The sequence below is a fragment of the Manis javanica genome, chromosome 7 (assembly GCF_040802235.1).
Source record: "Manis javanica isolate MJ-LG chromosome 7, MJ_LKY, whole genome shotgun sequence".
NCBI classification, from domain to species: domain Eukaryota; kingdom Metazoa; phylum Chordata; class Mammalia; order Pholidota; family Manidae; genus Manis; species Manis javanica.
The window spans coordinates 17,079,299-17,099,574 of NC_133162.1; the positions used below are offsets into that span (position 1 = coordinate 17,079,299).

At 43.8% G+C, this 20,276-nt stretch overlaps 2 protein-coding genes across 2 annotated transcripts in view; one reads left to right on the plus strand and one right to left on the minus strand.

Moving 5' to 3' along the window:
• LOC108408166 (guanylate cyclase 2G-like) overlaps window positions 1-20,276 on the plus strand; it is an 82,994-nt gene that overhangs the window by 40,605 nt on the left and 22,113 nt on the right. The window lies entirely within an intron of this gene.
• Window positions 765-17,497, minus strand: TECTB (tectorin beta). The gene is made up of 10 exons (XM_017677986.3): window positions 17,229-17,497; window positions 16,216-16,406; window positions 14,739-14,881; window positions 14,561-14,633; window positions 8,928-9,031; window positions 8,706-8,789; window positions 4,977-5,139; window positions 3,678-3,750; window positions 2,482-2,514; window positions 765-1,373 (listed from the first exon to the last, which is right to left on the minus strand). The coding sequence occupies exons 1-10, from the start codon at window positions 17,302-17,304 to the stop codon at window positions 1,252-1,254; spliced, it is 1,062 nt and encodes a 353-aa protein (XP_017533475.1). The 5' UTR covers window positions 17,305-17,497; the 3' UTR covers window positions 765-1,251.

Here is a 20,276-nt window from a genome sequence, read left to right on the forward strand (position 1 = left end):
TCTCAATTACATTAAATACAGAGATACAAACTGACATGTTTTCAATTATACACTCACTAAGTCTGTACAAGACTAAAAAAAGAACTTAGAACTCTGGCTTTTCCTATTATACCCCAGCTTCCAGCCTCAAACTGGGGTCCACAGCACATCCTCAGGGATCTGCCAATTCTGTCAGGATTGGTTCATTCATTTTTATTTTGTTGACAACATAAATCATTAATATCAACATATTCTGGATCACTGGAGTGGGGCCATGTGTTATCAGGGTGTGTTCCCATGTGACTTTGTTGCCCATATTTGTGTTTGTGTTTGTAGGGTCCATCTAATGATTATAAGTTAACAAGACAAAAAGTAGATATGGGCTTGAATGTTGAAGTAAAGGCCAAGTGAGATCAAACCATTTTGCAGAAATGAAGCTTTCTTAATAGGTCAAATCTGAAAAAGAATAGTGAGAGCCCTGCCCATCACAAGAGTACGTAGGCCTCGGTTTGACAAGCTTCAGAGAACCTGTCATGGCAGTCATGCCACAGGCATGTTGCAAGCAGTGATTTTATTTAGGCAATGTCACATTATGATGTTAATTCATGTTAATGTGAGTTTTATTCTTTTTGTAGTTTCATTCCTATTTATAATTTTCTTTTGAGTTTAGAAAAATGTATCAGCTATTAAAAATGACTTTATGTATTTAAGAAACTATAATAAAAACAAACTAGGTTAGCACTGGGGGGTTCTCAAGAATTGTTTTCCTTTTATGACTCAGGTTGGAGCAAAACTACTGTATTTCAGTCTGATTTCCATATCATCCTTTGAAAGTTTGGAACCCCACCCCACCCCTGCCTGGCGGCTCAGTCCTGGTCCTTGGGTAAGAATAAGAATTGCATGGTATCAGTGACAAAGGCCCCCTTTGACAGCGCTGCTATCCTGTGCACTCTGTACTTAGCACCGACTTTGTGGTTATGCTCTACATCCTCCTCAAAGTGTTCAGCTGCTCTTGGTTGGATCTGCTAGTTTTAAAATTAGACTAGCTTTCAAAGGAATCTGCCACTCCCTGACTTGAGTATAGGGGAAGGAGGCTCCTCCTCCAGCTGCAAGAGAGGCTGGCAGGATCTAAGAGCCACAGGAAGCCACAAGAGGAAGTGGAGCACCAAAGAAAATCAGTCACTGAAATTCATGAATCACTGGAACACATATTTGGCAAAATGCAATTCTCTCCTCCCTAACAGTATGGTCTTCTGTTTGTTCTTTTTGGCATCACAATAAATGTGAGCTTTTCATCGGTGGAGATGGTTTGGGGAGGAGCTGCAGCTGCCTGCCTGCTGACTCCTGTAGCGCAGCACAGACCCCCAGCATCACGAGCAGGGCACAGAGGGCATCTGTGAACCAGACAGGAAAGGAGACAGAAACAGTTCTGCAAGTGTCAGGGACAACTCAACAGAGCTGACTCAGTAAGTGTTAGGCAGGTTTTCATAAAACCTCTGCACATTTTACATAGAGGCAGTTTTATTCATCCTTTGGGGCTTCTATAGCTCACTTTCATCAGTGTAAAGGACCTAACAGAAAAACCTAGGTTACGACCTTACCTAGATTTCGATAAGACAGTGATGGCACATTTCACAGAGGGCTTGCCCCATGGAACTTTCTTTAGAAATGATAATCTAGGATTGGAGTCTTAAAATACTGGTTTATGTGATTTTCTGTAATTGTGAGAATAGACTCTCATCTGTGAGACTGTTAATAAATAGTACTGTCTTACCCCATCTCTGCACATAGTTGCCCCTCTCATCATTCAGGTGAGGGCTTGGGTCTTAGCTGAAATGTTTCTCCGTCTGAGAGGCTTCCCTGGCTGCTCTCAAAATCATTTCTCTCCCCCACCACTTGCCCCAACATATCACACAGACCGGGAAGGACAGGGCCTTCCTTACCTGCTATCAAACCACAGTAGCTACATTGCCTAGAATGGTGCCTAGAACAGTCAGCAATCATGGCTGATCTTTACTGGATGTTTGCTGTGTGCTGGACATTGTTTGGTGCCTTTAGCTATAATATTTAATCCACAAAACAGCCATGTGTGAAAGGAGTAATTAGTAGGTTGATTTTTTGTGGAGACTGGGTTATAGAAGGATGAGGTCATTGCCCAAGGCCACTCAGTTAATGAGTGGCAGAATTATAGCGGGGACCCAGAAATAGTTATTGACAGGAGCCCAAGCAGAGCCGCCTGGTGATGTCTTTGCTGAGAAGCAGGCTCCAGTTCTGCTTCACCTAATTTTCCCCAGCCCCTCCCTCGCTTCAGAGTTCAGGGGCTGGTTGGAGAGATCTTTTTCTACTTCTATCCCCGACTGCCCCACTCAGAAGTGCTTTAAAGAGTAACTTTTAATTCACATAGCCTTTGCTGGGGCCAAAAGTAAGTTCCTTTTGAAACACACATCTGCCTTACAGAGGCATTGCCCCATGACATTTCCCAGCATTCCCTCTTTTCCTTACCTGAGAAGCTATAGAAACTCGAGAATCCCCTGCCTGTAGTGAGTAAAGAAAGAGAATAACAAAGGTTTAAAAAAAAGACCATGGAGGAGAAGGAGAAATCTTAGAAGTATGTTTTTAAAATACAAATCTGACGGCATCCCCCCACCCCCATTAAACCAACAGGCCCCCATTGTCTTGAAGGCAAAGCTTCTAGTGGGATTTACCCAGGCTTACTCTTACACCATTGTCTCCTCGACTCTCGAAGGCAGAGTTTGGTTAACTTTCTGGAAAAGGCCGGACAGGAGACCTTTCTGGCTATGGGTCATATGGTCTCTATCCCCAACGACTTGATGCTGCCACAGCGTGAAAGCAGCTGGAATCAGTATCTAGATGCACCAGTGTGGCTGTGTTCCACCAAAACATTATAGACATTAACATTTGATTTGATATGATTTTTTATGTCATGAGATATCATTCTTTTGATTTTTTTTCAACCACGTAGAAAGGTAAAAGTTGTTGTTAGCTTACAGGACATACAAAATCAGGTGGCAGCCTGGATTTGGCCCCGGTCATAGTTTGGTAACCATCTTTAAGTTTAGCTTCTTAAGGGCACAGCCTTCCCACAACAAGCCTTGCTCTCCCTTCATGTCACACCACTCTTCAGGTCATACTTAAAGATAACCGACAGAGGTCTTCCCTAAGCCCTGCAAAGAGTTGAATCCTGCTGCCTCCCCCACCCCCATTAACAGTAGTCTCGTAAGCATTTCGGCTCTCCTTGCTAGATGGTAAATTCTTGAGGACAGGCCCCTGTGTGGGTCTCCTATATTTCTGAAACCCCGGTGCCCAGCCCAGGTCAGGCCCAGCACAGGCTACTCAATAGAATCTTGTCGACTTGCACTGGGTGTTCCCGCTATGTTTCCTTTTCTATTATATTGTTGACTGTATTCTGTCTGGAAGCCCAGCACTTCCAAATTGCTTGTGGGCTTTGAAATTTAGGCCACAGATGGAGCTTTTCAGGGTAGTTAACAAACCTCCACTCCTTGGTGTGGCCAGAGCTACCCCGCTCCCCACCCCCAGCTGGGAAGACTCAAGTTGCAGGCAAAGGTTGTGTCTACAGGCACAGCCGGTTTGGCAAGTCAGTTAAAATGCTCAAACCGGCTGTGCCTGTGGACGCAGCCCGGAGTGGGTGCAACCATTTGGAAAACAGAGAGGCTTACTCCGCAGGGAGAGCTCCACCACCAGGACGCCCCCGGTCTGGTCCCGCAGGAGGCGTTTCCTCTTGTCGCAAGCCTGAGGACCCAGGAAAAGCAGAGGGAGAAAGAGGAAGGGGGGATGAAAAGTGAACAGAGGAGAGTCAAGGGAGAAAGACAAGAGATTTAAAAAAGTCACAAGCTTAATATAGTCAAAATTCCCCAGCCAACAGATATCGGTTACCTTATTACCTTTAACAACTCAGAGAGGTATCTCATCTCCTCTCTCACTTGAGAAAAGAAAGAGAACTTACTTTATGACCTCTACAAGCTGGAAGAGGTCACTGGGTGTGGAAGGGATTGACACAATTTCATTAGATAAGTAAGGCTTTCCCTACAGTTTCACCATGACTGCAGATATGGACACTTGCAAAATGTGCTCTGGTTCATTGTCTTTTCTTTTTTAAACGTAGTGCCAATTATTATCCTTTCATCAGGTGTTAAATGTCTCTGCTCCCTTCCCTTTCTCTATTCATGCTCATAAGCAACCACCTTCTGGCCAAAGGAACCAATAGAAATAGAGAGTCTACTCTTATTTCTGCTGTGAACCATATTTTGGAATCACTGTTCTAAGGACAAGGTTCATACCAGGTTGCAGTGGAAACCTGTCTTCCACCTGAATTCACTGCACATGTTGTTTTGATCCTGCTGCAACTTCTTTGTGGGAAATGCTTGGAGCAAAACTGACCCCCGGCCTGGGCTACACTAAACATGCCTGTGAAGCCACAGTCCCCTGCTGGTCTCTTTCTCCCATGTGGTCAGATCAACTGTGACCCAGTGTGTGGAATTTCCACAGCATCTCTCTGGTCCAGCTCAAGTCCCAGAGATGAGCCCTCAGGCCGGCCAGTCAACAGTTAAAAATACCCACCTTTTGCTTCCATCCAGAGCCTATTGCTACCACTAGATTTTGAATTTTCCTTGTGCTTTTAACTTTTCAAAGTATTTCCATGTCTGTGATCACTTCCTTTACCTGGCACTGATCTCTGCAAAGAGAAGGGCAGCATTACTTTTCACCACTCTGCCCTTAAAGGTGAGAAAACCAGGCTCCAGAGGTTAAGTGACATGTGTCAGACTATGTAGCCTGTTGGTGGCAGGGTAGACAGGACCTGGATTGTCTCCCCCCACATCCAGTGGCCTTTCCTCCAGAATGTCCTCAGCACACATCTAAACTGTTCTGGTTATGATTTCCCAGCTGAATACACAGCTTGTCAAATACTACCCCATATCCCTTGGGTAACATTTTTGTTCTGGGGAGAGGTGGCTCACCACTGGGCAGGAGAGCTTCTCACTGTCACAGATGAACGTCTCACAGTGTAACCAAACCTTGGAGAGTTTGGGGATGTTCTGGAACCGGAAAGCATTGAATTGGAAGGTTGCTCTGTGATCTTTCCCGTTCTCATGCACAAGGACTGTCTCATCTGTGGGACAGCTGAAGCATATGGGGGCAGGGTATAGAGAGAAAATGTTACCTCCTGAACTCCCACAAGGAGGCAAATCCATAGAAAACAACAGCACTCCCCTTGGCTTTTTGCACAGCATGTTATCCTTCCAAAATGTTTTGATTGGCAGCACCTCACTTAGCCTCACGTCTGTGAGGTCTAGTTGAGCAATGAGATAGGTGTGACAGTCCGTATTCTACAGACAGGTTATAGCTTTGGGGTGGGGGTAGGGTTGCCTTATGAGAAGCCACACGCCTAGGAAGTCACCACTTCTGTCCCAAAGTGGAATCCCCAAGAGATGAAGCTCTCTGAAGGTCTGGGATATGTACAGACTCCCAGTACATATACAAAATAAAGACGATGGTTCTGGGAACAGCATTTTGCAAAGTAATGCCCCAGCCACCTAAGCCCGAGTCACCAAACACTTTTCTCTGTGTGTATTGTGAGCTTTTGCCCCTGGGAATTTGAATCTATGTTGTACTATTTAAGTTCTGTATTAATGTCATATAGTTACCTTTGTAAAAATGTGGTTATATTTTTAATATTAAAAACAGAAAAAATGACTGGCAGGTTACCATCTAAGTATTCACATTGACTATTGTGGAGTGCTAGAGTTATGGACAGTTTTTGTTTTCTTTTTTGTATCTTTTCATTATTTCCTAAATTCTCTAATGTAGTATTTGGGAAGTTCCAGAGTCCCAAGTGTAATAATTGGCATAAATGATAAAAAACAATGATACCCATGGGCATTTGCTGAAGGCAGTGGGTCCTCACCTGTGAATCTTGTCTCCCAGAGGACATTTGGCATTGTCCTTGTCATGACTGGGCATTGGGGGTGGGGGTGGCATGCTACTGACATCTAGTGAGTAGAGGCCAGGATTTCTGTACAACATTGTACAGAGCACAGGACAGCTCCCAGAACAAAGAATTATCTGGCCCAAAATGTCAGTGGGGTTGAGATAAAAAAATCCAGGTTTAAGCAAAATACTTTTTCATTTACCACATACTGATTCTCTAGTTAAGTGCCAGGCATTCAATCAGATATTGAGAGCAGGCACAATTTTTCTTGGGAATGTACAGTGAGGCCCGCACAAGTATTGGGGCTTGTTGTCTGCAAGTGACAAGGAAGCCCAGTGTCTGTCCTCTGTGGACAAAGGTCTATGGGTCCCAGAGCTTAGGACAGCACCACAGTGAATCCCAAAGTTAACTCCCGGAATGTGTCTCTGACTCTTGCCAATCAGACTCACCAGCCACACCAGACAGAGGTCCAGCTACTCCAGAGAGCCTTCAAGAGGTGCCCTTCCTCACCCCATTCCATCAAAACTGGATGTTAGGGGCCAAAGTAGAGATAGGATGAAGGAAAGCCAGCTCTGAGAGCTAGTTGGGTGAAAAGAGGAGGGAATGCTGTGCCTTGTGTCTGGAGTAGCTGTCAGAGCTGGGCTCCCTTAGGGTGGCCTCTGAGCTCGGGGTGTTTTCCGAGCTGTGAAACAAGACTCTTGGAGGATCAGTTGGTGAACAAACCTGAGATCATTGTACGAACTGAAGACATGAAGCTCTCCTTACAGTAGCTCCTTGAGGCTGGAGTGTCTGAGGCACAGTGTCAGCCAAGGGAAACAATGTAAGCAGAGCTTTGCTGGGGACGTGGAGGAGGCAAGTCATGGGCGGGCCCAGGGCCCTGGCACTGCTGCCTTTCCACCAGGGTTGTGGCCTTCTGATGCGGCGGGTTAGCAGTGCCCCTGCATGTGTAACAGAATCCCTGTGCATGCTAGCGTTTGAGGACCACTTTTGTAGACAACCAGAAAGCCCCAAACATCCTCTTTTCTGCCGTATTACACATCTGCCAGGTGCGAACCGTGGCGCCGGTACTGTCTGCAGGGAGATGATACCATGTATTGGTCGAAACCCTGGCCCTGGGCGGCCGTTGTCAGAGAGCTTTCCAGTGCCCGATGGTAATTTCCGGTCCTTGCAGGTCAATAATTTATTTCAGAATCTCCCTGAATTCATTTGATTGCACCATTATCAACAGAACTACCATGAAACATTCAATGTCAGATGTAAAGTATGTGTTAAGTCACGCTCCCATCTCTGCATGAATCTGCTGGGCTGCTTAGATGGGGCTCTGCTGGCCTCTCATACCCACACCACTTAGGCAATAATACTGCCTTAGTCTGAACCTTAGATCGTCTGTCTTTTGCTAGTTCTAGACTTTGGGCATTTCCTAACCTGTCTAAGCCTTGGTTTTCTCATGTTTAAAATAATGGTTGTTATACTACCTACTTTATAGGTAGTTTAATGACATTTAAATTAATTAATATTTGTAAAGCACCTACCTAAAACATGTCTGGTATGTTGTAAGTGCTGTAAAAGTGTTTGTTAAATAAAAATAAATAGTTAAAGGTCCAAAGGGGCTTTACCTTTGTTATCTAATCATTTTTGTCCCTGACCCTGATGTTTATGTACCCCTGGTGACTGAGTAAACACGTGTTCATTGGGCTGCTTTGGTTTGGGGAACGGCCTCTTCTGTATTTACTGGTCGTTGTGGGGGTATTGCCCACACCTCCAGTCTAGCTCAATCTCTCCTCTGTTTTCCAAAGTTACAGTTCTAAGTGTTTCTGGGCAATTGTCATCTCCAGCTCAACATGCCTTCCCTGAATTCAAGGAGAATCCCTCATCCAGAAACCTTCTTCCCCAGCGGCCCACAGCAAACAATTCCACACCTCCACAGCCCACAGATTCAGCAGTACAAACCAGGTTTGTCACATAGTCCTCACACTAGTTGCCCCGTCCTGCCTTCCACCCCATATCCACTTGGTTGCTAAATTTTGATCACTTCTCTGTCCTTTGGATGACCTTCCCATGTACCTGGCTACCCCTCAGACCAGGTCTTTATTACCTTTGGCTCAGACGCTGCAGCCTCTGATCTGGTTCTCCTAGTCCCGTGCACTGTTTCTAAACTATTCTACCTATAGCTTCCAGAATCACCTTTCTATTGTGCAATACTTCAGTTCTTTAGTAGAAAATTTTAAGAGCTCCCCACTATCTACTTAATTAATAGTAAAAACAATGACATTATTTAAATCAATTGGATATTGACTATGTACTACATGCTAAGCTTTTTACATAGATTATCTAACTTAGTCCTCACCAGGGTTCTGGTGTTAGACTGATTGGACTTGAACCCACTCCACCCCCCACCCCTGCCAACCCCCCCCCCACACACACACTGTGTGACATTACTTAACCCTTCCTGTGCCTGTTTCTGCATCTGGAAAATGGGGATGGCAATAATTACCTACCTGTTGTAAGGCAAGTAAGTTAATACATGATAAAGGTCTCAGAACAGTACCTGGTACCTAAAAAGCACTATATAAATATGTAGTTTTATATTTATGTAAAAAATGTTTGTTAGTATCAGTACTCAGCCTGGAAGCACAGAAGATGTCACTGAAGTGACCCCAAGAGGCTTTGCCTCTTCTGCCCAAGTTATCCAACCAGAGTAACCCTGGATCTACCCGGCCCCACCTCTCAGCCCTGTTCTCCAGAGAGTGGTACCTACCCCTTGTTGATCAGCTGCCACTGTAAGGGATACATGAAGTCAGCCGAGGGTGTGGCCCAACAGCTGTTCAAAACCACTTTAAACCTAGGAATGAAACCAAACACATCACTTGGAGCCAGAGAATTTATGCCTAGAAACATCTGGTGATTAGAAAGTCTCTTGGCTGGTCTTTTTTTCCTTTTTTTGTATTTAAAAACATAAACATGGAGGAAATATACTTACCTAATGCTTAACCCTTTGGCTTCTACTCCCGCAAACAGATCTGAACCGATTTCGGATGTCTCCAGGACAAAAGGGGCTTCTTTCTTGGTGGAGAACTTGGCATTCTTTGGAAGGAAATCGAGACTGGACATTATGACCTCTCAGACTGAGCAGTTGGGTCTAATAGGGGATGAAGTGGGATGGATGGGGGTGGAAATCAGCCCAAAGACGCAGGCACGTAAGACCACAGGGAGACCTCCTAGGGCACTGGTGCCATCTTAGAGGGGAGAGAACATTACACGCTGGATTTCCTGGTCACAGTGAGCCTTGATTCTGTGTCTCATCAATGCCAATGTAGAACAAGATTTGGATGATGGAAAAAAAGCAGAATCCAAGAGTGCCGAAGCCCTGTGTTTCACTGTATCACCCAAGGGCAGGGCACCAAACATGCACCACCATGCCTGGCCTTTGTTCACCTCCACTACTATTTTTGCCTGAGCAGATTCCAGCTGAGTTGGAAACTTCATGATCTGATTCCCAGTACAGTTAACTGCAACAACAGTAATGACCACTGGTTGCTCACCAACTGTGTGTCAGGCAGTGCTCTCTCTATTGGGATATCTCTATGTCAGGTATCCTACGTATTGAGATATTCTAGAGAACGAAGCAGAGATCTCTGTTTCCAACCACCTGACATTCTAGTAGGGGAGACAGACAATAGACCACAAGTAAGCAAATTATAGAGTATGTTAGAAAGAATGTAGTAGTTACGTAAAAAAAACTATAAAACATGTAGAGCAGGGTAAACTGGATTGGGGACGTGAGGGACGGTAAGCTGCAGTTTTAAATACAGTAGCTGGGGAAGCCTTATTGAGAATGTGACATTTGAGCCAAGACTTGAGGAAAGTGAGAAAACCTGTGCTTCCGGCTGCAGCACCGATACTAAGAAACACTGATTTAGTGCTCATAGGCTCCAGGGAGGAAGGGCTTAGCCAGAGCAAAGGCACAGGGGTATGTGCAGCTGGCAGAACAGCAAGGAGGCCAATGTGCTGGAGCATGGGTGAGCAAAGAGGGGTTTGTGGGGTCGAGGCAGGAAGTGGGGGGGCAGGAGATGAAGTTAGAGAGCTATGGGGATGGTTCCAGTAGACTGTGTGCAATAGACAGACATTGGCATGATTCAAGCACAGAAGCATCAGCCTTTAGTCACTGGTCTGGCACATGTGGTCTTTGCCTGCCATCTTCATCAGGCACCTCTGGGTGAGCTCTGGGTGAGAATAATAGTAGTGTTTCCAATTGACTTACCCAAAGGAGACTTGTTTCTCCATTCTTTAAGTCTTGCATTCATTTGACTCTAGTATCAACCTTTAGCTGCTCTGAGTTTAGCTTCCAGAGACAAAACATCATGATGGAAGGACAAGTATCCTGGGCTAATTCTAGCTCCCATCACTAACTTCAGACATACTCAAGGCAAGTCAGACTTTTTGGTCTTAGTTTTCCCATCTTCAAAATGGGAATACCCTTTTTCTTCACCTGTCCTGAAGAAATGTTTTTATGATGGTGATTTTATGTAATAGAAGCATAAGGCTTAAACCAGGATACTAGTTAAATGATTGAGTTTCATGGACTTGGAGATTTGCAGAACTGCAATAGGTAAACAGTGGCAGCAAGGATATCTAGTTAAAATGGACTTTAACCCCCTAAGGATCAAATTCAAAGAATTTGCTGAGAGGCTTCAGAAATCATCTTCCAGTGGCTCTTACATTATTTTACTTCATTATTATTACTTCAGGTCCAGCCAGGGGTCCCTGACTGAGTCATCTAGAAGTCAACCATTTTCTTCACATCTGTCAGCCTCCTGCACCATTTAAATGGTTTAATAATTAAACAAGAAGTTCTTAGTCATGAATGATTTACTCCCTTAATATGCAGCTTGACGTGGCAGATTTACAGAGGTTTTTAATGTTCCCTGTTATTTTCTGAGACCTGATATATTTCAAGAGACTGATTCCAAATATGGGACCTAATGTGGGGACCACAACTATAGTCCCCAGCCTCGCCAGAGGAGCTTCTCCCACTCCATCTCCTAGGACCCAGCCAGCAGAGGACTGGAATATTGGAATAATACCTCTGTCACAGAGGAACCTGTCTGATTATGTTACAAAGTGGGGAAAAGAATCCACACTGTTAATTCAATTTTGGAAAAGAGTTTCTCCACTTCTCACCTTACTAAGTTAAGGCAATTATCAGCAATGGTTTCCCCCTGTGTTTTTATAACATGAAAATTAGGGACCTATTTCCAGATAGCTTCCCCCTATAATACCTGGACAGTTTGTTTTGGCATCCCTGTTACTAGAGTCAAATGAATGCAAGACTCACATAAACTACTCATTCATTGTAGTGAAGGAAGAGAACCTTGAAAAATCGTGCCATCCAGTGCCTTCACCGACCAAAATGCCGAGTCACAGCCGGCTAATGACACAAGTTAGGATGTCCTTCTGGTTTAACAGCAGTTCATTTGGGCAAGATCTGAGGGCCGCTTTTGCTCCCAAGCTCAGTGTGGAACAGAGGTGAGAGGAAACTATCCAAAGCTAATATTATCCTAGAACGTGTTCCTAGCGTCTTGCTGAGCATCGATGGTCACCCCTGACCCGCTGTGCTCTGCATCGGTCTGACAAGGTCTAGAGTATAACATTTCCACTCTGGGCTCTGCTTTTTAATAAAGAAACTGACCAAGTGGATCGTACTCAGAGAAGACAGACTAAGATGCTGAGTGGGTCATGGTTAGCTTGGGAAAGACAAGCTTAGAGAGTTAAGGACCATCAGCTGCAGCGTTACATGGTCTTTCAGAAAACGGAACCAGAACCAAGGGGTCAGAGTTCAGGATGTCAGGTTTCATATACTGACCTAAAATGGGAAGGCCTGACCTGCCATTGTCCTTGGAAGAGGTGAAGAGCCACCCCAAGCAATCTTGCGGAAGGAATTTGGACTTGTGGTAGAAGGTCACAGTTAACTACTCTGCGGCTTGTTCTGACTCTGGAAGTCTATGATCTTGGCCACTGGTGCTTGCATTCGTTCCACCCCAAGCTTTTTCATTTGTCTCTGTCTAAGAGGAATGGTCAGCAGTATTTCAGCTGAATCAAAGTCAGCCTAATCCGACACTGACATTGATGTTCAGCCCTATAAAGGCACCAATGGTGGGGCTAGGAGTTCCCAGTTTCCATTTAAATGGGTTCAAAGGCTACAGTCATGAGAATGGCTACTTTCACAGGCTCTTACCTTATACCAGGTACTGTGGTAAGTGCTTCAGAAGGATTACCATTTAGTGCACGTAATAAACCTATGGGGTAAGTGCTTTTACTATCCCCATTTAACAAATGGAGAGAAGGAGGCCCAGAGAGGTTAACTAACTTGTCCAAGGTCCCACAGCTAGTAAATGGTGGAACCAGACTTCATACAGTAGGCTGATGGCGAGGACTATTTTCGAACCACATTGCAAGGCCCTTCCTGCAAGCTGACTACCTTCCCTTATTTGGGATTGGAAGCCACGGTGACTTCTCACCAAGAATACCAACCATGAGCCACTGGCAGGAGTGAGTGGGAGGTCATAGAGAAAAGAGGGGAAGCTTGCTGAGTAGAGCTGGTGGTTTCGGAGCCTAGGATGGGAGCTCTTGGAATCCTAAGCAATTAGCTGTGCATTGATTCATCGTGCAATCTAGGGCACAGCTCTGTCTCTGGTAATTTGATGGAAATATATGCAGGGAGCAGCTGTTGCTTCAGAAACACACAAGAATGCTCTCAAAGCGGAAGAAAAAAGGAGAAAAAGACCAACTGCGTGGGTCAGGCATAGGAAGCCGAGCCCACGGTGGGAATAGTAATCAGTACAGTTTCCGTTGTAACAGCAGAACCCCCTCGGCTGAGGCCCATTTGTCCTGTAAGGATCTTGGTGGGCCACAGGGGATATCTTAGCTTCGTTTGTAGAACAGTTCAAGGAGGTATCCTGTTAAGTCTGTCCACCCAGCTCAGAGGATGTTCCTCTTAAGTTTTAAGTTTTGTTTTTTCTTAAAAAAATAAATAGGCTCCTTCCAGTTCTAAGATTTGATATTTCTGTCTGAAACAGCCCAACATAGCTAATGGTGGGTGATAATTTTTGACAATCTAAATGCTTTTCTGTTTCCAACTGTCATAAAAATCTTCATAGGATCATGCCTATAATCTTAACTGGTTAAAGTAACAATCATGTCCATCTAGAGGGGGACTCAGTAGACAACCTGTTATGAGAACATCCCCGGAGACTGTTGACCACGTGTAAAGCCTATTTTTTCTCTCTGGATAAGCCACCACTTCCTGCAGTGGTTTGCCATGCTGTCTTCTCCCTGGCAGTGCCCACTGAGTTAACCCTCTTGATTAGAGGCCCCGGGGCTCTGTGGGATTCCCCTTCTCAGGACTTAACCACCGGTGGTGTGTGCCCAGAGGCAGATTTAGGTTTTGTAGGACTTTAAAGCTTATGTAATTTAGAGAGTCCTCTTCAATAAAACAAATCAAAACTTTGAATACAAAATTAGATACAGGAGACTTGAAAGGGGCCAGTGTGAGTGAGGGGTCATGAAGCTTCAGCACCATCCCCTTCACAGCAGGCAGATCTGCAGGTAGCCTGTGTTCTGGACTGCGCCCTGCTCCTAGCTCCCTGTGGGGGTCTTAGGCCCACCATTTCCTCCTGCTGGACTTCAGGTCATCATCTGTAAAACGGACTAGGTTATTCTAGGATCCCGTCTAGCTCTCACCTCCTGAGGGCAGCAGGGTTAATAGCTGCCAGGGAGCCGGTGAAACAATTCCAAGCGTTCAAGGACAGTGGAGTTCCAAGTAATATAGTCACCTGCTTTGTGAAATGAAGAGGTGGGATATGATGTGTTTTAAGGATATCTTCCAGTTCTAGTATTCTATGTAAAAGTTTCTATTTCTACCTTCCTCTAGCTGGCTAGTGTCACTATGTATATGCCTCTTCACTGGAAACTGCAGGTTTAAAAAACAAAGCACCCCTTCTAAACAGGAGGGCAGCTGGGCTAATGGCCATTGCATATTTAGTTTCTCTGGAGCACTTTATTTTGGGAGACTAAGTGTACCTTAATTTCAATGTCAATACAGGCAGCCTGCCCAAATGGAACAAGGCAGCCCACTAACTGAAGGGATTGGAGACCAGAGAGCTAGGCAGCAGAGGTCCTGAGCCCTGTGCCAGGTAGGACACCCACTACTCCTGTCAAATGTTTTAGCAAGAGCTAGATCCTAATATAAATCTCTCGAGTGGGTTGTAGTGGAAACTAATCTTGTTTAAGAGTTAGATTTATTAGCTGTTTTATTGTCTGTTGACTTTCAGCAACTCACAGGATCTCTCTTGCCTCAATTTTTTTCATCTGTAAAATGGAAGGTTGGTTGTATATCTGTGTGGCACCTTCCAGCTCTTCTCTTCCATCTGTGAATCTACCTTTCTGCCGCATCTAGTCTTAGGGAGGTCTAACGCCAGAGCAAAGCTGCTGCCTCAACTTGAATTCAAGAACGGAGCTCTGCAGGCTACTTAGGGAAGAGCACACCCGGAGGAAGCATCCCATTATCTGCTGGACCGACCACAGGGAAGTAATGGGGACCTGGAGGCCACTTACAGTGTAGAAGTTGAGAGATAATTGGCTTTCAAAGGTGCCCATGCTCCCGTTCTTCACATGAACAGTGGCCACTCTGAAAAGGGGAGAGAATTTTGCATAAGGACTGAAACATGCCTGATTGACAGGGACTGCAGAACACACTTATGGCTGCCAGCCATGCACTCTCAGAGCAGCTTACCTCTGATCAAAGGCAGCCTGGTTCACCAAGTAGGTAGAGTGGTAGGTACAGGAGAACGAGTAGTTCACGGGCTGGTTCTTTATGATCACTGTGCTATCATTGGAAACAATGTGGCTGTAGAAGTGGTAGATGGGGGGCTTGTACTAGAGAAAGGGAGAGGGCAGTTAGGGTGGCCTGTACCCCCATGGTGGGAATGAGGGTTCCAGGAAAAGTGATTGAAGATGACTCAAAAAAACTAAAGGGAGGACATGAATGTCTGCCATTGACAGGGACACCCACTCTTTTTGTTTGTGGGAGAGTTGATAATTTTTGTAAAGAGTCCCTGAGTCTGTTCAACTAAGATTGCTTAAAATAATCTAAGATGAATGTTGTACATTTCAAAGAAATCCATATACCCCTTGGGCTTCTGACCAAAAAGAACTGACTCAGAATCTCTATTTTCAACACCAACTTTGTATCCATATTCCCTGGGCAAGTAATCTTACTTGAATGCCTTTGTGCATCTCCTGTTTCTAGAACATTGCTGTCTCATTCTCTGCTCTTTCCTTCTTCCAATAATAAGCACTATTTCTGAAACTTCTTCCTCTGACTTGTTGAACTCTAAAACCACAGAACATTAGTGTCAGGAGGGATCTTGAACATCCACTTGAGAAGTGGCCTGCCTAAGCCCACACAGGTATTTTCTAGTCCATTTTACCAGGATGCTCAAGATGTGATGTTTTTGTTAATTATGCTCATGACTCTGCACTGAATCACCGAATGAATCCTTATGGGGACTTTAGGAAGAGAAAGTGGCTCTTTGGTCTATTTTCTGAGACCTGTTTGATATTCAATCTGCTGCAGGCAAAGCAAGAAGAATGCTAGACATCAATAGTGGAAATGACTCCCCTCATGACTACATCCTTACTGGTTCTATGGCCCAAACTAGTGACTTTGTCGGGAGGTCTCAGATTTCTCCTCTGTCACATAAGGATATTTGGAGAGAGGTCATCTGTCATTTCTTTTAATTCTGATTACCTGTCCTGGGTACTTCATAAGACCCAATTATGAATTGTGTTATATTTTGATTACTCCTTTAAAATGATTTTCCAAAGGCACTTTACTACCACTTCAAAGTCTTGGACAGAGGATGTTGTGCCCATCCAACCCAGGAAGGGTGGCAGCTTGTGGGCACATGCTGAGGACTCAAAGCAGGGTGGAGGTGGGCAATGTATGTTGTTTTCCTCACAGAAGGTGGCCTTGCTGGCTGTGGTAACAAATGGAGGGAATGAGATTCAAATCCAAAGGATCACATAAACTGGGCAGAAGACAAGAATTTAACTAACGCTAACATCGCAGGAATTAAGAGCTGGAATTGGCTCTCAAGAGGAAACTGGTGGGTTCTGAATCCTTATATGGGTGCTGAGCAGACATCTTATTCCTGGGCCCAGTTGTATCATCTTAGCAACTTTCATGATGTGGCCTGGGCTGGGCTTACCTCAGACTGGGTTCCACAATAGGACTTGTTTTTAGGTGACAAATCTGGGATTACAAATTGGTAATAACCTCCTTCATGGACCCCATTGTAACAGAGACCACCAAGTGCCAGCTGATGCACTTCCCATCCATAGGGACACTCAGGGATTTTGGTGATGATGGTTTTGGGGTAACAAAACACAAGAATGACATCTGGAAAGAAGATACACATGGTTTGAAATCAAATATGATAATCGTATTCATCAACATAAAGAACAGTGGGTTCCAGCCACACCTGAACATGCACAGCAGTTGATTAAAAATGCTTTCCTCACTATTCTTCATGAGTGGTGATGAAAGTTTTCCCCAAACCTCAATCATTGAAGTTCAAGTTTTATAGTTTTTGCCACATCTGTATAATATCTGCACTATACTTAATATGTATTCAATATTGGTACACTTTTAAACTTTAGTCTAGTCTATTTCAAGGAATATATCTGAAATCAGAGTGGATGGATTGGGTAGTTATATATCTATATCTGCACTTATATCTATATCTATCTGTTCAATACATATATCAAATCCCATGAAAGTGAGCACATAACTTAAAATTAAAAATGGCCATTTCATACCCAATACTGTGAAACAGTAATTTATGACACAGGACAGAAATTCAGTTGTCAAATAGAAAATGGAAAAAAAAGTGGACATTTTCTTTCCATCTGTCTGTCTGTCTATCTATCTATCTATCTATCTATCTATCTATCTATCTATCATCTATCTATCTATTATCTATCTATCTATCAATCATCTATTCTATCTACCCATCTATATAGCATTCTCTAATTTTAAAATAGTTTAAGTTTATCCAGTACATTTTTATTTCCTGTGGGAAAAGTTTGGCATCGGGGACCTTCAGTGCTTCTACTTGACTATGACACTACATTTTGATAACAAGATAATCACAGATCTCTGAGCTTTGCAAGGAAAGCTTCAGGAAAATTTTCCAGGAAAAAAGATAGCACCAGGGCATACCTGCTTTATTTGGAGTGCATGATCTCGCAGAGGCTTCCGCAAAGACAGCCAACAGGACAAAGGCCCTCATCACCATTGCTTCTCAGAACCTGGTCTTTACCAGGTGGCCAAACCAAGCTGGCCAAATAGTCACAGTCTTGCCAGAGCCCGAACCTCGATCATTCTGGGTCAGAAACATGAGCAAGAAGTTAAAACCAAGGGTGAAAACAAAGCAGCACACACAATCCTGGGGGAGGCTTCCAAGGGAGATCAATAATGCTGACTCCATTCCCAAAGGTTCCTGTCTGTGCTGACAGGCAAGAAAGCGGGGCTCATACCACCGGGGACGTCAGTGATGCAGGCAGTGCTCATGTTCCTGACTGGCTCATTCTCTCCGGACTGGATGCTGCCTCTCAGGTGCTCCCAGATCTCTGGGCTTAGTCCTAGCTCGACTTATATAGGCGGAGAGTGTAAAAGAAACCGGCTCCAGATAAATCACAATGAGCACACATTATCCACTGTGGGGGGAATAAAAGGGGACCTGGCACAATAATCTGATGGCGAGCTCAGTTACGGCCACTTGAATCTAATTTCTTTACTTCACAGAGTTCGAACAACTTTTTTTTTTAACTGTTTCAACCAGAGTTGGAATAAAAAATTGAATAATTTTTTCTTCTTGTACAAAAAATAACTCTAATTGAGGGCAAACGAATGTATGGTTTCCATAATAGGACTTGTTTTTAGGTGACAAATCTGGGTGCCAATTTTCTTTCTTTAAGTCTGCTTTCTTATATTTTTATATGTAGGCTATCCAAAACTTTGGACGAAAGAAGGCTCAAGTTTGGTAGTGTTACACCTGATTCTCAAACAAAAAATAGGTTGTTGTGTCACTGCAAACATCTTAAAGGGTTTCTTTTTTCCTAATATTTTTTAATAAACTCTGAACTTCTAGAGTTTCTTTTGATTGTAGAGCTCTACGCTTTTAATGATTTGTTAGTTTCCCAGAGCAATGGTATTGGAAGAAGGAACTTAGAAAGACAATCTTATGATTCAAACCTTAGTCACCAAACAAGATCCTACCAAAGACAGCAGATAAAATGCTATTTCTAGGAAGTTTCCAAATATACAGCTGGGAATTGTTAGCACCCAGAAATTTCAGAATGAAAGATCAGGAATTGTTTTGATTTTTGTTTTTATAGGAAACAGACTCATTTATCAGTCACCTGAGAGTATATTGTACAGAAGCCACTGCATGGAGCCCTTTGAGAGACAGATGTAAAAAGAACAAACAGATGTAAAAAAAGACAGATATAAAATGTAGCTGACAAGCTAAATTATCCATGCACAATGACTCAGAGAATACCGGAATAAATCACTGTTTTGCTACTTACCGTATTTCCTTAGTTCTAAGATACATATCCTTCCTTCCAAGCACACATAATTTAACATCTCAGAAACACTGGGATGTGTCTTATGAGCAATATGCATATATAATATGGTAGAGTTTCCTTATTTCCTCAAAATCTATTGTTAAATTGATGGTATGTCTTACAAAGATGGTGCCAAAGAATGAGGATATAGCCACATGACAAGCCATTAAACATTTCTGTGACTCAGTTTCCTTCTCTGTAAATGGAGGCCTGTAGCCCTGAGCTTACCTCACAAGGTGGGAGAACAATGATATAAAGGCTCTTGTAAAGTGTAAGGTACTAGGTAAATAGATTACCTGAGTGACAATTTCTTACAAATGTGTGTGTCCATGAGTGGTTTTACTTTTCCACAAAGAAAAGTACCACAATGTATTGCATTGTAGACTCAAGTTCACAGGAGACCTATGTATATTGTATAACAAACATGCAGTATATTTTATTGCTAAAGACCAAATGGCCTGAAGAGGGGAGTGCATGATCTCCATAAAACTATTAAAAAAAATACAAATTGGACCAAGTTTAGGGTGGCCTATAAAAATCAGCACATTTACACTGATCTCCATAGCTCGTTATAGCCCTACCTCCTGAGCAAAAGAGAGGCCCTTGAATCTCACAAGCATGTGTGAATTCTCTGAGTTTCTCTTTCCTAGGGCTTAGCATTACCTCTGCTTCTTCCTCCCTCCTTTTTCTTAAACATTTATTGAGCTCCTAAAATATACCAGGCACTGCCCTAGGCTCTGGGAAGATACAGGCGCAGTCAGTGGAGCTAGGAAATAGGTGGGGGACTGGGGTCGGGAGGGAGTGTGTCCTGGGCATGCAAGGTGGAGAGGAGAGAAGAGTGGAGAATCAGACTGCTGGACAGAAGAAGTAACAAGTAAGCTACGTCACAGAAGCCTGAAACGACCTAGCTGCATAAGGAATGGTCCCTCTTGATTCGACATAAATGGTTATTTATCACTGATACTTCAGTATTGATCTTCTAGGTATATTGGGTTCCTTGTTTCTACTTCAAGAAGATTCTTTTCGCACATCTTCAAATATGTCCTGCTCAGCCAGCCTTGGCCCAAGCAGGTCAATGGGTCATCTTGTCTCTGACCTAGAAGGGCAGGGTTCCCTCATAGAAAGGTTGTGGTAGAAACAAAAGCCTTTCTTGTCTCCCAGTGGAAATGTGAGGGGGGCACCTGTAAGATGCTGTGAGGCCGTGCAGAGCAAGGCTGAGCAGATAGACGGCAGTCGGCTTGGGGTCAAAGCCCTCCTAGATCACTTCCTAGCTGTGTGTTCTTGGGCAAGTTCCTTGTCTTCTGTGGATCTTAATTTCCTCCTTTTCTAAAAGGATATGATAATATCTATAGCAGTGTTACTCAGAGTATTAAATGAGATGTAAACAGTTTGCACAGATATGGCTTATTTTCCTCCACAGGGTCAGGGCATCAGGGAAGACTTCTGTTTGTATTTAGTTCTCTGTGGGAAATCAGAACTAGGCTGATTTAGTTCTGGGTCACTGCGGGACTGTATATACTTTTGTCATCAATTTGAATTATGCCCTGTGTAACTAAGAGCACAGGAATTAGAGGTGATCACTCTGTCACATTTCCAATTGTGTGTTCTTGTGCAACCACTTTGACCTTTCCAAGCTTTT

Coding starts and splice junctions, on each gene's coding strand:
- TECTB (XM_017677986.3), bottom strand. CDS start 17,304: ATGGTGATGAGGGCCTTTGTCCTGTTGGCTGTCTTTGCGGAAGCCTCT. Junction 5,140..8,705: donor TGGCAGCTGATCAACAAGGG/GTAGGTACCACT, acceptor CATATGCTTCAG/CTGTCCCACAGATGAGACAG. Junction 2,515..3,677: donor GGTGGAGCTCTCCCTGCGGA/GTAAGCCTCTCT, acceptor TACTCACTACAG/GCAGGGGATTCTCGAGTTTC.